Source organism: Pipistrellus hanaki (assembly GCF_964339955.1).
Source record: "Pipistrellus hanaki genome assembly, chromosome: 7".
NCBI lineage: Eukaryota > Metazoa > Chordata > Mammalia > Chiroptera > Vespertilionidae > Pipistrellus > Pipistrellus hanaki.
The window spans coordinates 66,996,287-67,015,289 of record NC_140509.1 but is presented as its reverse complement, the minus strand read 5'-3'; the positions used below and the strand labels follow the sequence as shown (position 1 = coordinate 67,015,289).

Sequence of the window (19,003 nt, the reverse complement as noted above, 5' to 3'; positions counted from 1 at the left end):
TTTAAGGGATAAAATGAGACAATCTAGCAAGTGAAAAAGTTTGCCAATGGTAAAGCCCTATAGAAATCCAATGGCTTAGCCTGACTGATTTGGCTTAGTGAATGGAGTATTGGCCTGCGGACTGAAGGATCTTGGGTTTGATTTCCGGTCAAGGACACATACTTGATCCCCTGAAGGGTTGAAGGCTTAATCCCTGGCACCCATCAGCACTCATGTGGGAGTCAACCAATTGATGTGCCTCTCTCACATTGATATTTCTCTCTGTCTCTTCCCCTCCCTTCCATGCTCTCTGAAAATCAATGGAGAAAATATCCTTGGATGAGAATTAACAACAACAAAAAACCCCAAAAATAAACAAAAAAAGAAATCCAATGACTTGGAGTGGTCTTGATATTTCAGTATAGATTAGCTGAACATAAAGAAGTTATAAGTCTAGAGCAGAGAAAATAGGCTTTTAAAGTTTCTGTGGAAAAAGGAACAAGCACACCATTTTCTACAAGACTTCCACACCCCAACCTCCTTCCACACAGTGTCTGTCTGTCCAGCTGCTTACCCTGAGACAATTTTGCCGAGCGTCTCAGCACCTTAATGGGAAATTTCATAGCGAGTTCGCTGCATGTCTGCAATAGATGCGTCTCCCACCCATTTCCCAGGGCAGCACCTTACTTTGTCCTCCTCTAGTCTCTGCCTTCGCTTTTCCTCCACAGCAGCCCTCCTCCGCTCTTCCTTCAGCCTCTGCTCTTCCAACTTCTTCTTCCTCTCTTCCAGGAGCTTTTCGTAGTGCTGCCTGGCTCGCTCTTCTTTTTCTAACCAGAATAGTTCTCTTGCAGCTATTTTGAAAGACAAGGCGAATCAAACACAGGCAGCTTCAAAACTTGAACAGTTAGGGCTGTGTAAGTGGCGTGCACTTAACACATATGGGTTCCTTGCTTTTGTAGTAACCAAGCTGGCCTGTGCTTTCTTCAGATTTTCAGGAAAAAAGTACTGTGGTTAATTTTTAGCATTATTTCATATGCTAACAATGAGGTTGAAGAAGATGAATGGAATTCTGCTCTTTGGGAATCCCTACAGTCTTCTAGTTTGATATACAAGGTGTCCACAAAAAATGTACTGTATTTTTCTGCATAGAAGATGACTTTTGAAATGAAAAAAAGCCTGCTCAGATTGGCCAGAGTCAGAGAGGCGGTCTATTAAAAAAAGAACTGGTGTTGCCTCGGAAGTGGGGGGTAGTCTTATACAGCGAAAATAGGCACAAACCTATATTTTAACTGTAAAATTAGGGGGGTCATCTTATATGCCAGAAAATACGGTATACACACTTTGAATAATTATCAATTCCCATGGGTTAAACCTGAAAAGAAGGAAACAACAATTGAGCTATTAGCTGTCAAAGATATATACATTTTTGGAGGACAACCTGTATTATTACAATAGAATAATATATATATATATCACATGCTCTGCTCTCAATTCTGATAGTGATAAGATGCCCTAAAAACCAATAGTACTATCCATCTCTCTCTTTTTTAAAAAAAAAAGAGATATTCTTCAGATTGAAAATGTGACTACATTTGTTTCAATACAGCACTGGTTCTCTGACAGAATTAAAAGGACTTGGGAGAAAATCCCAAAGATTGATAGTTAATAAGAGGTATATTAAATGCCTCATAGACATATCACACTGAGTCAGATCAGCAATATGAGGGGCCAAATCAGCAACTGATCTTGTGTCTGAAGAGCTCATAACCTAGTTAGATAAGAAAACATCATGAAATGAATAGAAACACAGAATTCAAAAAACAGTGTTCAATGACAAAATGCTTCTTTTCTTCCTTACATATATATGTTTCTCCTCCTGTTACGGGAAAATATACAAAACTAAGTTTTTAATAAGAAGCTTTCTTGAGCCATGATAACTAAACACATCTTTAATAGGAGTTACTAACAAAATTTAAAGCATAAACCCTGAACCCTGTGGATATGCAATATAATACATCTATTTCTTAACACTCAGCTTGCCAACTATGTAGTCTTTGACTTTTATATCCTGTTTTGAGGCAATTGTCAGATTCTTTGGGGATATTTATGAATGTAATATATTCCTTTTCTGTAAGAAATCCAAAAGCCAAAAGATAAAATAAGAGATAAACATTTTTATGAAATATTAAATATCTTTAAAAAATGAAAAGGTAAAATAAGAGTTAATCAATTCATAGATTAATTTTCCTTAAATATGTTTTTCATCAGACTACTTTCTTGCTCATGAATATTTATTTTACTATTTCTTCATTAAATTTCAAGTCCCCTGATTTCTCAAATCCTACCTACACTTGGCCTTCATATTGTTATTTGGCCTTACTCTGCAATGCTCTCCATAGTAGCCTTTTCATTCTTAAAGTAGACCTATCTCCTTACTTTACCCTTCACACAAGGGTATGTTTCTCCCATATCTTTGCTGCTGTTGCTACTTAACCTTTCTATACCTCACGACTGTTAGGTCGAGGCAGGGGGAAGCCCAGGGCCGATACAAGCATCTGCAAGGTGGATGGTGACAAAGCCCCTGAATCCCTGCCCAGACTCTCAATTTTTTTAATATAACCAAAGAGTCTGGAATATAAGGTTCTCCCTCCTCCCAACTGGTGGGCAGAGTTATGACATTACTGGCATCTGTCACAGAGACATCCCCAAGACATTGAGCCACCAATCAGCGCGTGCCAAAGTGTCCTGGAGCCCACCTCTTTCTGTTCTGCCCAACCCTCTCCTGTTCCTCTCCTTAAAAAGACCCCCAGACCAGCCATGTGATGCTTGTCCTCCATGTCCAGGCGGCAGCCTGGCTGGGTCCATCTCCCCTCCCAGCTCCTTCAATTCTGATTTCTCTATCTCCGTAATGAGTCCCGCTCATTACTGGGGAATAAACTTCACTTTAAAATGCCTTGGTGGTCAGTTTCCTGCACCTCAAATCTTACAACTACTATTAAAATAAATTGTTGGTCAATGTTGGCCCTTCCTCATAGATTTACTATGAGGACTAAAAGGATAATTTCACTTAACACAGAATAGTTCTCTGCACTTAGTAAACTTTCAAGAAATACTAGTTATGACTGTCATCTTTGTCATTATCATCACCATGGTTTTAACCCAGAAAATTAAATTTGATTCTTAAGATTGTGTTATCTCAATAGGAATAGACATTACTACAATTATAATTACTTTTATCCCAAATAATATTTTAAAGGAAGAACATATCTTTATCCATAACTCTTATCAAGTGCCACTTCCATTTCTTCTACCAGGAAGTCAAGATCCTATTGCAGAGCCTTCTTTAAACAAATGTCTTTTTTTAAAACAGTCATACAGAGAATAGGCAAACAATGGTGAAATAAGCAAACAACACTTTCATATTATTGCAGAGATGCTGGTGAGTGCTAGAATTATTACCAAGTACAGATCATGCAACTTCTTAAAATTGAAGGATAACATATAAAATATTTCAATATTTTAATAAGAATTTAAAAGTTAATTTGTCCTAAGAGGTTTAGCTATTTAAAATATCTCCTAAAGATGCCAGATAATGTGAAAGTCTTAAATCATTAAAAAATGATATTTTTGAACACACACAAAAAAATCAACAACTGCTGTGGACTGAAATGTGCTCAGCCCTACACTCCCCATTCATATTGAAATCCTAACTACCCAATATGATTGCATTTGGTGACAGGGCCTTTGGGAGGTAAAATGAGGTCATAAGGGCAGGGCCCTAATCCAGTAGGATTAGAGACCTTAAAAGAGACCCCAAGTGCTCTCTGCACCGGACTCTATATGCTCAGATGCTCATTCGAGAAAAAAGCAGCCTTCTGCAAGCCAGGAAGAGAGCACGCATCAGAAACTGAACCCTGCTGGAACCTTGATCTCAACCTTTCTAACCTCCAGAACTGTGAGAAAATAAATTTCTGTTGTTTTAAGCCACCCAGTCGATGGTATTTTTTTATGGCAACCTGAGCAGACAACTCATTCATATTTAAATCATTAACAATCACTAATTTCTTAGAGGCAGCGCTATAAAAGTATCGTAGCATGTCCAAAAAGGAACTATAGTGAATATTATTAACCTTTACTCGTGTGAAGTTAATATCCCCCATCCAATTCTGGGATCATTATATATATATGAAAACCCACTGTAGCCCCCAAAATACTGGACATTAACACGTCAGTCCCACCCTTGAGCTGCTGCCACCAGGATTACATTTTACACTGTGATAGTGTGTCAGTGCCACACAAAGGGGAGCTCCACTATCAATCTGGACTCCATTTAGAAACACACAGAGACTCTGGTACTGAAAAGAGTAAAAAATGAAAAGCAGGGCATTGCAGTGGATAGAGCACAGGCACCTGAGTCTACCGCCCTTCCCCCATCCCCCTTCGGTCCTGCTTCTGAACAAGAAGTGACTTCTGTGGTCCTGTCTGTCCCCTCAGATTGCTATGGTGCCATCTTCCTGACAGAGTGACCAGGTGGGTCCACGGTAACATACCGAGCATTTAGCACAGTGAGTAGGGACTCAATATATGTAGGTAATTATAGTGAGTGAATCTTTTTGATGGTCATATTAATTCCTGTCCTATTATTAGAGAGAAAATTCAGCCAATGGGAAGAGAACACAGGTGGGACAGAGAACTCAAATGGCGCCTTCTTCACTCATGGGCTGGGTGGACTCCCCATTCAGTCACATTCAACAATCCACTGCCTGGTCTGGTCCTTCTGCACAGGCTTACCTTTGTGTAGGTAAAGTACAAATTTCACTATCAAATGAAGGAAAGAAAACCATGACACTCAAAGAACAGAGTAATATTATCACTTGATCTCTGACACACATAAAGCTGTTGTCCTAGTTTCTTACTGAGATATACAAAGATATAAATAGGTTACGGGTAACACTGGGTACCAGAATAGCCAGTAATATCCTGAAGAGCCAGAAAATGATAATATCTGAGTTCAGGTACAGATTCTGTCAATGATCCTGTGTGGCCTTGGGGAAATTGCCTAACCTATCTGACTCTAAATTAGAGAGTGTGTACAAAGAGATCTCCACGCTCTTTTCAATTAACTCCCATGACTCAACTTTTTGTTTTTACCTTTGAGGACCCATGTGGGATGATGATGAGGTTTCTCTTTTACTTGCATTTTAGTGTAAAATTTTAAATCTTTGTTCTGCATGTTAATAATGACTGATTACATTCAAGTAAATTTCATCTTAATATTGCTTTGGAAACACTGATTATATGTGTTAAATAATAGCTCTAAGGGGGAAAAAAAGGAATCTAATGGCTAAACCTACATCATTAACCCTAAGGAGGAGGCTGTGGATGGAAAAATAAGAGCATCTGTGCAAGAAATACTGATTAATTTCATTTAATAGTCAGAAATGAGAATGAAAGGTAATCACCAGTAGTATAGAAAATTACAGCACCCCTTTCACATTAATAAGGGGAATTATGAAAATTCAATGCTTGTATCAAACCAAACCCTACCACTAAAGCTACCCCTCCAATAAAAAAGGAAAAAAAATAAAGTTAAAAAAATAAGCTAAAAGGAATAAAATCAAACCTATTACTTATGACTGAAATTTTTAGACCAGGCCAAAACAAAAACATGAAATTATTTGTTGCTGTTGTTGTTTTTTAAACTTACAACAAAGTATCAAATAAAGCATAAAAATAATGAGCAAATAGCGTAAAAACAATGAAATAAATGTAGGAATAGTATTACCAGACAAAATAAAACTGAAGATCAAATGGGGGGGGGGGACCTCAAAGGAGTTAAAAGCTCTCCCAAGATCACATAATCTAAAAGAATTGCAATTTTACTTCAGCTCTGATTCCAAAACCTGCACTCTCAGGTACCACACAATACTTCTTCCAGAGTCACACATCTCCCTGCCTAAAATTTCCCAGTCAGATCCATCACAGAGCAGTACTATCTGCATATTCATCCCACCTCAAACCAGAACCTGCTCTTTTCTATATTGATAACAAATTCACTTAACCTCCACAAATGCTCTACAAAAGGTCCTCCTCAATTTCTTCCTCATAAAATCAATTATATTTCAACAAAGCAGTTTTTTAAACAAAATTTTTCCTTCATGGATGCTTCAACCTAACTCAACACATCTAAACAAATGACCATATCATTTTACACCAGAACTATCTCTAAAATTTTGTATCTTCTCTCAATCTTCTCCCCTGGAGGTTAATGGGACTGAGGTGCTGGGACTCAGGACTACCCCTGTGGAAGGCCTTCCTTATACAATGGGCTGAAGGACTTGGAGATAAGAGAACCACACAGTGTCAAACCTCCTTATCTTCAGGGGTATCATCATCATGGTGAGATGTCTTCTCCTTTTACTTTGTTCTGACACCCACATGATTTACAGGTATTATCTTCACAGTCACTCTGTGAGGTAGGCACTGCTATTAAACATTTTATTATGAGAAGTCTGGGACACAGAGAGGTGAAGTAACCTGCCTGACATCTCACAATAAGCCAGTGGTGGAACTGGAATTCAAACTCTGGACCGTCTGACTCGAAGCACACAATGAGCCATTATTCTGAAAGACATGATTTGGAACACCTCCCTGTGACTAAAGCTCCTCCTCTAAATTGGGACAAGTTGGTCATCCATTGGGAAGATCCCGATCTCCTAATGTCACTCTTAGTCTTTATCATCATCTGTTTAAAAGACCCTTTACTTTTCAGATTTTAGATCTTTCAGCCTTTAAGGCAAAGTAAATTTGAAAGAAACAAGTAATGCCTGCATAGTCATGATGATTCATTTTATATTAAAGCTCCAGCCTCTGAGTTACCTAACTCATCCCACAACAAGCGCTTATTCTTTTCAGCCCTGAGCCTGACTCATGATATAGCTTCTTTGGTATGTGCTGATGTCCATATCCCTCCCACTGTCGTGTATTCAGATCCTTTAGATGCTCATAACCTGCCTGACAGCCTTAGGAGCGTCTGTGCCATACATTCATTAAGTGATAACTTCAGGAGAACAGATGCCAAGATTGACCATAGATCTGCCCAAGTTTTATCCAGTAGAAATTTGGATTAGAAAAACTGCTTTCCCAAAGCCCACCCATTTTTATTTATTTATTTATTTATTTATTTATTTATTTTTGGTGTGGGTTCTGTCAAAAGCAATTACTGTCCTAATCAAATCATGTGAAGTATGAAATCAGGGGCAGTGCCATTTATGACTGTAATCAGAGGTGCAGCATTCCTGGTTATTTACTAATTAACCCTAACTTCCCTATCAACATTTTTGAGATAAACATTCTAAGTCAGATTAAAATGATCATTTATTACTTGTCTATACTCTTATTATTAATATACTGCTGTCCCTGAGTTGACAACCCATTGACATTAGAAAGGGGAAAAAAGGCGAAGTAAAAAAGCTGTGACTGGATGGGAAGGAACTCTGGTGAAATTATCTGAAAAAAGAACAAAACTCAAATATAATTTAATTGACATATGTTTAAAGGTCAAAATCCTTTGTCCATTATCTTATTGTTGTTTCTAATATATTATGACACATCTTTTATAGCTTTGAACTTAGCTATAAAATGCAATATAAAAAATTAACTAAATGACGGAATTTATTAGCTCAAAATTTTCATCATGAGCTATATGAGTCAATCACACAATCCTTTGAGAATATTCCATAATTTTATAGAATCCCTGAAAGTCCTATAGGGAATGTGACTCCAATGACATCAGTAATTTGTATTACCTTCCAAAAGAGAAACCCTGAATCTCCCTAAACACAGAAGACTATTTGTGTGGTAATCATTCCTTAAATATTCTCCTGAGTTTTGTCAGCATACTATAGGACTAGTGCATTTGTAATAACATATACGAAGAACAAGCAGTTTTAAGACACAACTATTTGATAGATTACCTTTGTATATTTGCTCCTCCAAGAATAAGAATTTAAGACTTGCTTAAGAATAAGAATTCAAGACCTGTTTGACTTAACAATTATAAAGACAGGTATTACCTGATGATTTGGCTATGTCTTAACTAATTTGCAGTACACCTGCTGCATTCGTCTCTACTTATATTCAAGTGCACAGACTTTCTATGCATTTAACATTCAATAAGTAATGGTTAGACACTGACTATGTGTTCTCGGAACTAGGCCATAGAAATAAAATAATGACAGTCCTTTTTCTTATGGAGCTTATATTCCAGTGGGGGCAGACAGACATATATGGAATGTGTACATGCTTAGATGTTGACAATATTGAAAAATAGAGAGTGCTAGTGTGAAGTCTGAGTGAGGAAAGGCCTCACTGAAAAAATGGCATTTAAACCACACCTGAAGGAGAGGGAATGAGCTATGCAGGTATCTCAGCTGGGGCACAGCAATGTAAGTTCCAGAAGGTTGATCTTTTCACTTCAATATTCCTGGTCCTGGCTCAATAGTAACCACACATTAAATAGTAATTGAAAGAGTAAGTAAACTAAAATAGCAGGAAATTGCTAATAATAATAATAATAATAATAATAATAGTGGCGATGGTTAGTTTTCCTTTAAGCTACATAGAATAAAAAATTATACTGTTACACAAATTCTACATGCTCTGATCCTCGTAAATGTTTTTGAAGAAAAATTGGCAACCAGGATGTATTCCTAGTTCATATAGACAGAATTATGTACTCAGCGAACTCCAAGGCTGACAAATGATCAATGCCATGATATTTTCTCAAAAAGTTGTCAAAAACCACTTGCATTTTGCCCTCTTGCTCTGTGTTAAATGGAGTGGGCACTCGGTACCCCTCCATTTGTAAGGAGAAGTAGTCTAACCCTTCCTTCACATACTCAGCTCTGCAATCTCAGGAAGTCCACTGCCAGCATGGAGGGCACAGGGATCGGTTTCACCTAACACCTGTCACCATTTGTTGAGGACTTTTAATATGACTATGTCACTACTTGCTGAGGAATTTTAACAGGGATTTTGGTGGCTCCGTACAAATTAAAAACATGCTTAAACAGCTGATATGGCAGAAAGAAAAGAGGGTCTGTTAACTACTCCGTTTTTCTAGATTCTTTTGGTTCCTTCCTTAAGCTAAGAATAAAATAAGTGACATTCTATTAAATAAATTAATTATTTGAAAGCCCACACATTAAAAAGTACAACCACTGTGTTAATTTGCTACTAAATGTGATAATACATAGTGAAGTATTTAGAACACTGCTTAATAAACATTGATATTACTGTTTATGAATAATGTAAAGGTAATGTTAATATTAGTACTTAATTAAAAACTAGGGTTAAAATCAATAAAAATCAAGAAAATCAGTAAATATTTATTACACATCTGTTTATATTTAGCACAGTGCCACATATTAGCATACAAAGAATTGGAAAGCAATGGTCATACCCTTTAAAAGCTTAAAATATAAACTGCCACGGAGGTCTATAAAATCTAACTAGAAAATGTTCAGTAGAGAATAAAAAGGTGAAAGATAATGAAGACTAAGAAGGTGTCAAAAAGAAAGAATGGTACTAACTGACAGAGCTGGACTGATGAAGTACATCAATCAGATAGATTTGGTGACTGAGATATAAATGCATTAAGGCCTGGACTCGGATGATAGCAGAGGCAGCAAATTTAAAGTCATGGATCTGAGATTTATGCTGAAGACAGGAAGCTAGTCTTATGAATCAATGGATTAAGGATAAAGGAAGTGAGGCAACTTGCACATACATACTGGGCTAGAGAGAAATACAGGCTGAGCTAGAGGACTAGGCTGAGTCCAGATTGACCACTGGTAGCTACAAATGGCTCAACAGGCCAGTGTGGAGACTGGTCAGTGCACAGCATTGAGCCACCAAGGAAGAGAGAACGTTTTAGTATTCAAAAATTCCCAATACTAGCACAGGGAGAAAGATACCAGTTCCTCTAGAAGCACCAGAAGTATCAAAAATAGCTAAAAGGAATAATTTTTGCCCCCCCCCCAAAAAAAAAAACCACACACAACAACAACACTGGTGCAATTGATCGAAACAGAGAAATGACCCAAAGGAGTAAATTTTGGAGTGAAAGTTGATGAACAATTGAGTTGTATAGAAGGTGAGTTTCAGATAATAGGAATACATCGACTGATTTATTAGGATAATAAATCAGATAATAGGAATACATCGACTGAGTAGCTGGAGATGTTGAAACCATGAGAACAAATAAGATTTCCCCCCACTAGGAAAAAACAAAATTAAAATTTAGAAGAGAGATGGCAAAAAAGATGCAGAAGTCAAAAGGGAGAAATTTGAAGAAATAGCCTGAATAGAATCAGATGGAATATAATGGTTGTGTGATTCCTTCATATATAAATCTTTTAAGGCAGAAAATTAATGCTTTCAGAGTCCAAATGTTCAATCAAAGAGAGAGAACAATCCCAAACATGAAGATTTATGCCTGATTTTATGTGATGAATGGAAAGATAATGTAGAAAGAGCTGGCCACCTGACATGATCCTACCATAAAAGCATCGAAGCATGACTCAGAGGTTTAACACACAGAAAGTCATTAATAGTGCCTCCCATTTGCAATCAATACAAACATGATATGCCACCAAAAAAACAAACAAAACAAAAAGGCCTTTATTCTCTCTATCTTGCTTTTTTAAAAACCATGGATTAAAAAGAATCTTTCAATGTTAATTTCAACCGACACCCAACAGTGAATAATCAGTTTCATTGACCAATCATTTTAAATTTTGCTTTGTTGGAATTTTTGGAATGGACCACTACCCCTCCTTTTTTTTTTTTTTTTTTTAAACTTGGAAAGCTTAAAATTTGAAAGCTTTATGATACTGATGTTACCAACTATTTTTTGTTTTTTAAAAAAACACAGTCCAAAGATCTGCTATTCAGTGACAGGCAGTCTCTCACCCCCTTAAAAAAAAAATTCTGTAAAGCACAGTTTATGGGTAGTTTGTCAGGTGTGCCCTTAGATTTTCTTTTAGGGCTGAAGATTTTTTAGAAATCACCCTTATGTATTCAAAGGCACAGCTTAAATTAGATGCTAGACTTTACATGGCTCTTTACGAATGCAGGTAGTGCATTTGCAGAACATTTACTTGTATATTTATGAAGATTCCAGAGAGCCTCTCAAGACTTAGTTTCTATTATGATGGCTAAAGTGGAAAAGAATAAGCAAAAAGACACTTATAAAATTTAAAAATACAATGCAACTAGTGCAAATAAAAATTAGAATTTATCTATTTCATTAACATTATGATTGTTCACAACAACAAAAGAGATGAGATCGGAATTAAGGAAAACTATATTTAACTTGGCAGGGTTAAGAAGAAAGAGAACCACTCGATAGTATATATTGATTCATCAAACAAGTAAAATTGCCATATTAGGGTGATACAATAATCTGAACATTACTTTGACCCATGTAATAATCTGAGGAGCATTTGGATCTGTTACCGAAGCCCTTCTTCGCACCTGTCTCTGCATCACTGATCCCAGACCCTGACTCTTCTGTCTCCCTGGATGACTCTGCTTCACCCTCTAGTTGGAAGCTCAGGTGGCACCTGACATCCTCAGGCTGGGTTAGGTGCTTCTGTGGTTCTCAACTCCCCTTTGCACACCCCTTCAATACCAGCTTGTATTATAATTGCTTTGTGTTCATCCGCTTCCTCACTGGACTGCACCTTTTTTAACACAATACCTGACAAATATAAAGTTCTGAATAGATAAATTAATGAGTCATGTTCTGCACCCCTGATATGAATGGAAATATGGGACTACATCTTAAGAAAAAAAGCTAGCCATTTAACAAACAAAGGTAGGCAACCTGTAGGGAGCATTTGCAGGCTCAAATGAGTCTTATAACTATATAGTATAAGAAGTGAAATCGTTTTTATTTATCCAGCATATTCATGCTTCCTACAAAATAATTAATAATGCATGGCTTTGAAAGACAAAGAAACCAAAGGGAAAGGTATGACTTAATGTGTAAAAGCTAACTCATGATGGGATTTAGGTCATAAAGGAGTAGGCTGATGCTGTTGAGCTACTTCCACTCAAGCAGACATGAATCCACGTTGCAATTCTAAGGAGACATTTAATAGCGTAGGAACTGGTCCCGCTGGAATGGGGTGGAAAGTGGAGATGAAGGATACAAGTGCTAATACTCAGATGGATCCAAAACCAAAGTGCAAATCCCAGCCACCCAGGGCAGTCGTCAGTTTGTTCTTTTTGCTCATCTGGAGTCTCTTCCTGCTTCAGTAACTCTGCCTTTTCCCTCTTCATCAGTTCTGGCCCACCTGTCAATCCAAACTTGACCAGGGGCAGTGGGCACAGTCCACAGACAGCCCTACTCTCCAGGAACCTACCAACCACAGAAACTCACCAGGGACAGGGGACAAGACCGGGCCAAAACTCTAGGCTCAGAAAATAGGAGAGTTGTTAAGCAAGTCATTGAAATTTGTGTCGAAAAAAACATTGGCAGCAAAAGGAATGACTTCATATGACCATTACGGCAAGGCAGAGAAAGAGGCCTGTGTTCAGAGAGTGTAAATAATGCCAACAGACTTTGAAAACCATTTTCTAGGGAATTTCACAAATTTGGGCTCCTTTTTTTTTTTTTTTTTTTTTAATTTGGGTTCTTGAATAAGAATTTTAAAAAAGATGGTTACAGGGGCTAGGTTTCCCAATTGAAACATGAATTCTTACAAAATAGAAAGCTTTTGGCAACCTAAGTCAGCCCTAGTCTTAAAATACCCAGACACTTCAGAATCACAGACATACTGACCAGGCAATTCATCTTCTCAACATACATACAGAGAAGATCCTGTTTTAGCAACTTTGCATAATGGACTGCAAAGTAAAGAAGGAGTTGGCACCAGCATCCATGCTCAATGTTCTGGAGGACAATGACCATGATTGCTGAGTGCTCTGATCTCGGCTTCCTGGTAAGCTAGTCCTGGGACCCAGCTCTCTAGGTGATTATATGGCAAAACACTGCAGTTGCTAACCTTTCACAAAGGCCTCAGATAACAATAGAAAAATCAGAACCCTCAGCATGAGATCTTGTGCTCTTCCTGGCAGCAAAATGGCAGCATCTGTCTATAAATTCAGCAGCAGCATTATTCTAACATGGAAAGCAGCAAGTGCCCCCTAGCAGTGTTTAGGCTCATAGCTGTTCCCATAAAAAAGAATCATATGCTTACTGTCCTTGCATGTTTTAAGTTGTAAGATGTAATCTGAGCCATCACATCAGATATACATTTCCCCCAGTGTCACAATAAACTGTGATTACAATATAAGAAGATGTGCACATGACCTTAATTCTGGGCCAGGCTTGATGTTCGCTTAAAACCTGGTCCTATGTTTATATCACACACTAAATTCTGTTTCACAATTAATTTGCAAAACTCATAAAGGCATGCTAGAGAGTATGGTTATTTTAGTGATGCTCATTTGCTTAATGTTAAGTGTCCGTTACTCTAGAGGGGAGAAAGTACCATTTCAACAACAGTGTTTCCGAAAGACAAGCGAGAGACAGAAATATCGTACCTAGCTGCTTTTCCCGTTCCTCACGCCGCTCCCGGGCCAGTCGCTGCCGCTCATCAACCCGCAGCACAGGTGGAGGGTCTGAGAGAAGATAGAAATCATGGGAGGAAGAACATATTTTAAAAAATTAACTAATTATGCTGAAACCGGTTTGGCTCAGTGGTAGAGCGTCGGTCTGCGGACTGAAAGGTCCCAGGTTCAATTCCGGTCAAGGGCATATACATTGGTTGCGGGCACATCCCCGGTAGGGGGTGTGCAAGAGGCAGCTGGTCGATGTTTCTCTCTCATCGACGTTTCTAGCTCTCTATCTCTTTCCCTTCCTCCTCTCTGTAAAAATATCAATAAAATATATTAAAAATAAATAAAAAATAAACTAATTAAATACGCAGACAAGTATCCTTTTATCTAGTAAACTTTATAAATAATATAATGCTACATCTTACAATCTGTACATACGACTATACTTTCAGTGATAGACTTTGCTAGAATTTTTTGAGAATTTCCTAGCATCTTTCTTCTATTTACAAACATTATACCCTGGGTGGGTAGCTCAGTTGGTTATAGCGTCATCCCGATATTCCAGGATTGCATGCTCCATACATGGTCAGGGCACATACAAGAATCAGCCAATAAATGCATAAATAAGTGGAACAACAAATTGATGTTTCTCTTGCTCTCTCTCTCTCCCTCAAATCAATCAGTCAATATAAAAACATTACAAAGGAGAGTAAGTCCTAATAGTCCTCATCATAGGGGGAAAGATCCCGTGGGGTTTTTTTTTGTTTGTTTGTTTTTGTATCTATAGGGTGTCTCAATAAACACATACATACAATTTGAGTAATTTTATTTAAAAATATATATATTTTATTGATTTTTTACAGAGGAAGGGAGAGAGATAGAGAGCTAGAAACATCGATGAGAGAGACCAGCTGCCTCTTGCACACCCCCTACCGGAGATATGCCCGTAACCAACGTACATGCCCTTGACCAGAATCAAACCTGGGACCCTTCAGTCTGCAGGCTGATGCTCTATCCACTGAGCCAAACGGGTTTTGGCTCACTTTGAGTAATTTTAAAGGCAGTGCTTCTTAAAATGCATTTTATCTTCAAAACTGTGTATATAGTTTTTTTTTTTTTGGTACCTAGTAAATAAGATGATGAATATTAACTAAATGTATTGTGGTAATCATTTCCTAATAAATATAAGTCATTATGTTGTAGACCTAAAACTTACACAGTGCTACATATCAATTATATCTCAATAAAAATGGGAAATAATAAAAATAAATTCAAAAGACACATGGCAAACAATTATGTAGAAACATAACACAACTGTAGCCTTTTGGCTATTTTCCTCAAACAATATGTATACGTTTTGTGTTCCTAAGCTACTGAACTTCTATTAATTTTTATGCTTTAAGTGTCTGTTCTTTAATAACAAATAGAATCCCCAGCACAGTTATTCTGAATAAACATTCATGCTTCAAAGATAAAAGATGAACAACCTGAATGTGAACAGATGCTTTCTAAATCAAAGAGATGTTCTAGAGTTTTCTAATGGGTTTAAATTTTCACAGAGTAAAGAAGAAAGGAAACAAAAATTTTCTGTATTAAAAGGACCCTCTAAAAAAAATCCTTTATTTGATCAGGAAGCCCTTGTCTGTTTAGGGCATTATTCAAAATATCCCCAAATTGAACAAGTATTTTTTTTTCCAAGTTCTAGAGCACATGTGTCAAACACAAGGCCCGCGGGCCAAATCCAGCCCGCCAGGCCTTGCAATGTGGCCCGCACCACTGCTGTCATCACTGCACTCCGTTGTCAGTTTATGACATTGTCAGTTTATGACTGTTCAGTAAACCATTCGGCCCGTGATTTAGGCTGGATTTTAGATTTTGGCCCCTTTTCTGATTGAGTTCGACATCCCTATTCTAGAGGATGAAAATTAACAACCTACTCTACACAGACAATCCCATGACTCATAGCCGATAAAATGAAAGGGTTTTACTCAAGCTTAGTCCTCCAGCATGGAACCTCTTACATTATCGTTTGGAGATATGCAGGAAAATAACATGATGGTCTTAAAAATAACATCCTTTTTTTGTACCTTTGCTTATCTCTATATACAAGAAAGCAGACATAAGAATGCTTAAAATATTCAATTAATCTGAAATGAAATGTCTCCTCATTTAACCTGATTTTAGCAACTTAAATGAAATGGCTCTTAAAGAGATGGCCAATTGGGGTGGAGAGTTTTTGGCCTCTGTGCTTTCTCTGCACTCTATGCAGATGTGTCTTGTCACAATGGATTCTGTATTAGAAGTATCTACTCACATATTAGTTTACTCCACCATAATGCCAACTAGAGAGTATGGACTGTGTCTTTTAATAATTTACTCTTAGTACCTACACAATGCTTAACACCAGATGAATAAACGAGCCTTTGGGATATAGAAGTATAAGTTGCACAGTCAAGAATCAAAGAAATTTTCATTGAAAATTTCAGAATGGTATAAAAATTGATTAGAATTGATTGAATGGTAAAAAAAAAACCCATAAGTGATTATTGATAGGGAGGACAAGGTGAAAATAGTATAAACCATTTAGTTATATTCAATTCTCATGGCAAAACAGATGGGTTTTCATATTAAAGAACTTTTACTTCCACAAGGATGCTCACTTGAATATGAGGAACAAAAGCCCTCCAGAATAAGCCCAGCGAGGATAGGGGTCTCATTGTTTTGTTCATACACTATCTCTCACAGTCCCAGGCACTGAACAATACATATAATTATAATTAGATGGTGGGTGGATAGATGGATGGATAAATGAATGAATGGAAAGGCAAAACAACTAAATGGGGAAATCTCAGCTTGCTAACTGAAACTCCACTGAAGGCTACTCATGCAATATTTGTAATAGTACTACTTCTTCTTTCTTCTAAGTGACCAGTCGATTTAGGTCTTATTTAAAAGTGTCTTATGTAAGACCTTTTCCATGTGGGATAAAGCTTCACAATGGTAGATATAATGTCGAATGTTTCCTATGAGGCTAGGTGCAATTATTTCTATCTTTATTATTATTATTTTAATTTATTTATGTTTATTGATATTATCTCACTGATTCCCTGTTCTTGAGTAACTTTGGCCTTGGAGGCAGCATGAAGTAGACTTCCAAGACTCTCGTAGAGTATTCGGTTTGCCTGTACCTTCCTTTGAACATCTCTCATCATCATACTGCCCATTAGGCTCTCCCAAGGACCACACATGGTTGCTGGATACCTGGAAGCCAATGCATTGTCTCTCCAACTGTTTGTGTTATGTTTACAGACCGCTTCTTTGGATCACCGAATGGAACAGACTATGTATGAGTCATAGGTTATTAAATGAGATTACTGTGTGGCTGTACAATCATTGTAAAGACTGGTGAACAAGAACATAATTCTATATACCAGCTTTGTTATGTGTAAAGTAGTTCTTAAATGGTTTTTGAAAAAGTCACAAAAGTGATATGCAATAATGCTGAGCATGCTGAAAGGTGTCATATCTATCACTTCCAACAGGATAGTAAAATTATTGTTTCTTATACACTGCTTGGCAGTCAACAGTGCATCCACATACCCATCTCATGGACTGTCGAAATGATTCTGAGAGGTAAATAGGGAATGCCTTTGAATCTCCGTTTTAAAAGGAGAAAATCAAGGCTTTGAGAGGTTCTCTAACAAACTCGTACAAGTCAGTACGATTATGTGTTTTGGTGGCAGAACTGAAACCATGCTCCCCTAAATCCTAGCATGTCTTCAAGGTTTTTGGGATAACCTCCCGTTTCAACAGGACATCCCACTGCAGCATACCTGGCTTATTTCCTGAGTGGTTGCTATTTTGTCCTGAAACAGCAGCAGGCGGCCGATTGGAGGCAGCAGTTTTCTTCTCATGTACTTTGTAGCTGTCAGGCGCTATACAGATGAGACAAAAGAGAAGACACATATTTAGTTGCTTAAAATTTATTCAGAAACTTTCACCTACTCAATTATTTTACTGTTAACCTTTGTATCGGGTACGAGGCTGGATTTGGGGTGGGGGAAGAAGACGCAGTTACAATCCTTGCCCTCAAGGCTCATGCTGCTCATTGGGAAGGACACGTCCCAAAAGCAACAGACGTGGCGTAAGGAGCCAATCCTGTGGTTGTGGCATGTTCATGGGTCTGTGAAGCCGTTTACCCTGCTGTCCCAGTTTTCACACAAAACAACCGTGTGGAAACATGATTGGAATCTAAAACCTCTGATCTTAGTTCTTACAGAGTTCATGTGTTAGGCAGCAAAAAATTCCAAGGACACAACCAAGTAGGTCACCGGACAGGAAGCAGGATATATAATGTAATACTACGGTTTTGAAAAAGCTTCGGACCAAAGTTCAACAACAGAGACTATGAAAGAGACTAAGGGAAGTGTGTTCTAGGAAAGGAATGAAGGGCAGTGATGCCAGGCAGTTCTCTGGTTATATAATGCCAGGGCTCTCCAGCACCAAACGATTTTCCTTTACCTGTATTACTTCATTCAACATATGTTCAGAGGTATTTAAAGGATGCTTGCTACACTTAGAGACAGAAATCATGTCAATAACCACGCCCTCGCATGGCCAGCGTGGCTCAGTGGTTAGAGTGTCAGCACACAAAGCTCTCATACCACTCAGAGTAAAACACAAGGGCTCTACCATGGCCTAGAGCAGTGGTCGGCAAACTCATTAGTCAACGGAGCCAAATACAGTACAACGATTGAAATGTCTTTTGAGAGCCAAACTTTTTAAACTTAAACTTCTTCTTTTTTTAATATATTTTATTGATTTTTTACAGAGAGGAAGGGAGAGAGATAGACAGCTAGAAACGTCGATGAGGGAGAAACATCGACCAGCTGCCTCTTGCACACCCTCTACTGGGGATGTGCCCACAACCAATGTACATGCCCTTGACCGGAATCGAACCTGGGACCCTTCAGTCCGCAGACCGATGCTCTACCACTGAGCCAAACCGGCTTTGGCTAAACTTAAACTTCTTCTAATGCCACTTGTTCAAAATAGACTTGCCCAGGCCGTGGTATTTTGTGGAATATTCACACTCAAGGGGCCAGAGAATCGCATGTGGCTCGAGAGCCACAGTGTGCTGACCACAGGCCTAGAGGGTACTATACGGTATATCCTTTACCTTGTACCACTTTCCCTTTTATCTGTCCTACTCATACTGACGGACTCAGTCCATCTCAGAGCCTTTGCAATTGCCTGAAGTGTTTTCCCAGTTATCAACATGGATCTCTCCTTCGCTTTCTTTGGGTCAAAGGTGACATTAAAGTCCTCTTGACCTGTTTGAACTAGCACCCCATCACTCATCACTCCCTACTTCTCCTTTTCCTGCTGTTTATAG

The 19,003-nt window shown here is 38.0% G+C and overlaps 1 protein-coding gene across 15 annotated transcripts in view; it reads right to left on the bottom strand.

Annotated features, from left to right (window-relative positions):
• The window catches only part of MAP7 (microtubule associated protein 7), a 140,077-nt gene that overhangs the window by 35,015 nt on the left and 86,059 nt on the right, over window positions 1-19,003 (bottom strand). For all 15 annotated transcript variants that reach the window (XM_084890675.1, XM_084890676.1, XM_084890677.1 and 12 more), the window contains exons 2-4: window positions 17,442-17,543; window positions 13,594-13,671; window positions 667-830 (exon numbers count right to left, since the gene is read on the bottom strand). In XM_084890675.1, the coding sequence (XP_084746801.1) occupies window positions 667-830; window positions 13,594-13,671; window positions 17,442-17,543 (344 nt within the window). The remainder of the gene's footprint in view (window positions 1-666; window positions 831-13,593; window positions 13,672-17,441; window positions 17,544-19,003) is intronic.